Source organism: Borostomias antarcticus (assembly GCF_949987555.1).
Source record: "Borostomias antarcticus genome assembly, chromosome: 6".
NCBI lineage: Eukaryota > Metazoa > Chordata > Actinopteri > Stomiiformes > Stomiidae > Borostomias > Borostomias antarcticus.
In genome coordinates, this window is record NC_140239.1 from 6,558,417 (window position 1) to 6,563,416 (window position 5,000).

Sequence of the window (5,000 nt, forward strand, 5' to 3'; positions counted from 1 at the left end):
AGAGCGACACCCGCGTCTCCCCCCCGGAAACGTCCACAACACACAGGATTGGTTGAATAGGAGGGGGGGGGAAGAAGAGAAGGGAGGGGTGTTTGTGTGTGTGTGTGCATGAATTTGTGCGTGCGTGTGTGTGTGCGTGTGTGTGTGTGTGAGAGAGAGAGAGAGAGAGAGAGAGGGGGAGAGAGAGAGAGAGAGGGTGTGGGTGTGTGTGTGTGTGAGAGAGAGAGAGAGAAAGATAGTGTGTAGGGGGTTTGCTTGCTCTTTTCCTCCTGGGTTCCTGGGTTACAGATCTGAGGCTGGAGATAACCCCCCCCCCCCCCCCCCCGTTTTTGTGGTTTGTCTGATCTGTTGAGTCAGTTTCTCTCCACTTCCTCTCTCCCTTCCTGCCTCCTCCCTCCTCTCTCCTCCTCTCCTGTGCTCCTCTCCTCCTCTCCTCTGCTCCTCACCCCCCTCCTCTCTCCTCTCCCCCTCCCCTCTCCTCTCCTCCTCTCCTCTCCCATTCTCTCCTCCCCTCCTCCTATTTCCTCTCCTCCTCTCTCCTCTCCTCCTCTCCTCCCCTCTCTCCTCTCCTCTTTCCTCTCCTCTCCTCCTCTCTCCTCTCCTCTCTCCTCCTCTCCTTTTTCCTCTCCTGTCCTCCTCTCTCCTCCTCTCCTTTTTCCTCTCCTGTCCTCCTCTCTCCTCTCCTCCTCTCCTCCCCTCTCTCCTCTCCTCCTCTTTCCTCTCCTCCTCTCTCCTCTCTCCTCCTCTCCTTTTCCCTCTCCTGTCCTCCTCTCCTCCCTCCCCTCCTCCTCTCCTCCTCTCTCCTCTCTCCTCTCCTCTCCTCCTCTTTCCTCTTCTCTCCTCCTCTCTCCTCTCCTCTCTCCTCCTCTCCTTTTTCCTGTCCTGTCCTCCTCTCTTCTCTCCTCTCCTCCTCTCTCCTCTCCTCTCTCCTCCTCTCCTTTTCCCTCTCCTGTCCTTCTCTCTCCTCTCCTCCCTCCCCTCCTCCTCTCCTCTCTCCTCCCTCCCCTCCCCGTCTCATGAGGAGGAAGAGGAAGTCTAAGGTCTAAAACACCAACCCTGACGTTCAGCTGAACACAGCCGGGTTCCCAGGGACAGTGGCCCTCTCATCGTCTGACGTCGGAGGTGACCGGAGGGGGCGGCGGTCAGACTCCTGTGATGTGGTTTCCGGCCAGTTCCCGCCCGCGTAGAGTGGGCCGTCGGTCCAGCTAGGGGAGAGCCATGGAACGTTCTTGAAGCTCCCAACTAACTTGGAAGTAGTTAAATCGTTGAACTTACTAAGCCTTAAAATCCTCATTCATTTTGTGCACAGGTTTGAGCGCTAGCTGGCCATCTCTGTTTTGCTGAGGCAGATAGCAGGTCTGGAGTGAAAGGGATGGAAGAGGAGGAGGAGGAGGAGAGGAGGAGGTGGAGGAGAGGAGGAGGAGGAGGAGAGGAGGAGGAGGGGAGTGTGTGTGATCTTGGTCATGTCTGTGTCTGTGGTTTGGACAAAGGAGAAACTTGAGACATTCAGGCAGACAGCCAGATCTCTCCTCTCTCTCTCGCTCGCTCTCTCACACACACGCGCACACACACACACACACACACACACACACACACACACACACACACACACACACACACACACACACACAGACCTCCATTGATAAATCCTTCAGCTAACTTCCTCTATCTGGCCCTCATTCAGCCTATGTCATATAACTGGCCTCATTCACTCACCCCCCCTCCTCCTCCTCCTCCTCCTCCTCCCTCCGAGGCTCCAGAATGATGAAGGTCTGTTCTGTTCCAGATTGTCCTATTTTACAACCCCTCCCCCCTCCCCTCCCTGTCTCTCCAGTCTCCTCACCTCTCTACTGACTAATACAGAGACCACCCCCCCACACACACACCTGCACATACACACACACACAGACAGGCCTGCATGCACACATGCCTGAACGTGCGCACACACACACACACACACACACACACACACACACACAGACACGCACACATGCACACACAGGCACATACACACATAAACACACGAGAGTGTGTGAGAGTGCACACACACTCTCACACACACACACACACACAGACACACACACACGGCCCAGTGTATGACCGCGTAGAGAACCTCGGTGCTGGGAAGGTCTATCTGTGGCTGGGTTAAAAGGATGTGAGACCAGGGTTTGTCCCGTGGACGAGAGAACAGAGCAAGGTAGGTCTCCAAATCCGACCGCCAGGTCTTAGTTCTCCCTGGCTGGAGAACAGACCCTCTGGAGAACAGACACTCTGACCAGCAGGTCATGGTTCTCCGTGGCTGGAGAACGTCACCAGCGGCCCAGGGGGAACATAGCTGGAGGTTGCGCGGCGTGTTGTATAACTAGGCCGTGCACTTCTGCTTCTCACTGTGACTCAGGCTGCGTTCAAATGTCAAGTTGCATAACTCCAGCTCTGGCTTTGATTGATTAGTCAATCTCTAATGTTTTCTCAATGAAAGGGCTTAATGCTGTGCAAAGAGCCAGGATTGATCATCTTTCTTCTTTTTTTTTCCCTTCCTCTATTTCATCTTCTATCCCTCCCTCCATCCCCTCCCCTCCTCCTCCTCATCCTCCTCTTCCTCTCCTCCGCCTCAGTGACTCTCAGCTGTGCTGGTTACTGCAATGAATGGTAACACTATCCATCCTTCCACGACCTCGGCTTCCCTAGCGGCGCCCCCTAGCGGCTGGAGGGAGTTCTGCGAGCTGCACGCCATCGCCGCGGCCCGCCAGCTGGCCGTCCAGTACCGCGCCTTCGCCGGCGACCGGCCGGCCGAGCAGGACGCTGTCGCGCCCGACGTCTTCGCCCGCCAGTTCAGCCTCTTCTTCCAGCAGTACTTCCTCTGCGAGGTCGCCAAGAATGTCTCCTCCTCTTCGGCGACCGCGGCGGCCAATCAGACTCTGCCCCCGCCCTTTACCCTGTCGGCGCCGCCGCCGTCTGTGATTGGCCGGCTCCGCATCACTTCCTTCTCCGGGGCGCTGGACTACCGGGAGACGGTGCGACCCGGCGGCGGCGGGCTCTTCGCCGTCCTCTCCCCGAAGGCGGAGCCGGGCGTGGTCGCCAGGGAGCAGGAGCTGCCCCTGAGGTGCCCCGCCGCGGGGAACCCCGCCCTGCGCGTCCGGGCGCCGTCCGTGGCCCACGCCCGCGCCCCGGAGGAAGTGAGGCAGGGGGCGGGGTCCGAGCGCTTCCCCCCCGCCTCCCCCTCCCCCTCCTCCTCCTCCTCCTCCTCCTTCCCCCTGCACGCCGACGTCACGCACTTCTCCGTCGCCCAGATACGGCAGAGCGTGCGCCAGCTCTTTAAGAAAAGGCCCCTCCCCCTGGACCTCGCGGCCAATCCCGGCGGCCCTCCCTCGCCGGGGGAGGGCAGAGCGGGGGTGGCGTCAGCCGGCGTCGAGGAGGTGACGCCCCTGTTGCCGTCTCCGCTGACTGCCGGCCTTGGCCCCGCCCCCTTCCCCGAGGCCACGCCTCCTAGCCCTTCCTCCTCTTCCTCCTCCTCTCCGGTGGTCCTCTTCTTCGACCGCGTGACCGACAGGCTCCGGCGCCGGAGCTCGAAGCGGCGTGCGGAGGTGCAGGGCTGCTGCAAGGAGAGCCACCTCAGGTACCTGCTGGAGGACGACACCATCTCCGACAGCCAGCCACACTGGCAACGCTGCCGCCTGCTGGTGCGGAGGACCAGGGACAGTCTAGCAGGAGGAGGGGGAGGAGGAGGAGGAGGAAGAGCTGGAGTAGGAGGAGGAGGAGGAGGGGAGAGGTACCTGCTTGAGCTCTACGACCCCCCCAAGGTAATACACGCATTCACACACACACACACACACACACACACACACACACACACACACACACACACATATACTCACTCTCACTCGGCTAGGCAAGGATAGCATAATAAGCTATACCAGAACTTACCAGGCCAGGCAAAGCTAGGCTAAGCCAGACGGCACCAGGCCAGACCAAGCTAGGCTAAACTAGTGTAACCGAGTGACAAAGTGTCCTCATAAGTCCCAGGTGGTGGTAGCAAGTGGCTGGTTAAACTCACTCCTCAAAGGAGCGCTAACAGTCCCTCTGAGAGGGACGTCCCTATTGGCGCAACTGTTAGCGCTTCCGCCTCACAAGCGGGAGAGAGCGTCTGCTGGAATCCTGCCCTGGGTACGCCCTTAAGATGGGTTACACTAGGAGCAGGCCAGACCAAGCTAGGCTAAGATAGGACCAGGGCAGACCAAGCTAGGCTAAGATAGGACCAGGGCAGACCAAGCTAGGCTAAGATAGGACCACGACAGACCAAGCTAGGCTAAGCTAGGACCAGGACAGACCAAGCTAGGTTAAGCTAGGCTAAGCTATGACCAGGCCAGATTTAGCTAGCTAGATGTAGCTGGTTTATATTTAGCTTTTAGCATCTGCCAGTCTAACCCAGCTAACTGACTGTGTTAGTGTGTGTGTGTGTGTGTGAGTGTGTGTGTGCGTGTGTGCGTGTGCGTGTGCGTGTGTGTTGTGGAAGCCCAGCACCAGTAGTTGGTTTGGAGGAATCTTGGCAGAACTGGGAGCGAAGGCCTAGAGAAGAATAGCCTTAAAAGGAAGGGGAACTGTGGAGCAGAAACATGCACACTTCACTAACAAATGCACACACACAAACACACACACAAACACACACACACACACACCCACAAACACACCCACACACACACACAAACACCCAAACACACACACATGCACACACATGCACACACACACACACACACACACACACACACACACACACACACACTGACACTGTTATGGGTACGTTGGGCATTCTGCCAGACACACCCCCACATCTACAGCTACATACACACACACACACACACACACACACACACACACACACACACACACACACACACACACACCATAATGTATGATAAAACTCGTGCCACCAGGCTACATTTCATAACTGGGAATTTGCTGAAGTCACTGTCTGTTTTGCACCATTTCCTTTTTCTGAACTC

General features: G+C 57.5%; 1 protein-coding gene across 1 annotated transcript in view; it reads left to right on the plus strand.

Moving 5' to 3' along the window:
* Positions 1–2,642: 2,642 nt before the first annotated feature.
* The window catches only part of sh2b3 (SH2B adaptor protein 3), a gene marked incomplete at both ends in the record, with an annotated part of 22,370 nt that continues 20,012 nt past the window's right edge, over positions 2,643–5,000 (plus strand). Inside the window, one exon of the mRNA XM_084439650.1 lies at positions 2,643–3,800. Within this exon, the coding sequence (XP_084295776.1) occupies positions 2,643–3,800 (1,158 nt within the window). The remainder of the gene's footprint in view (positions 3,801–5,000) is intronic.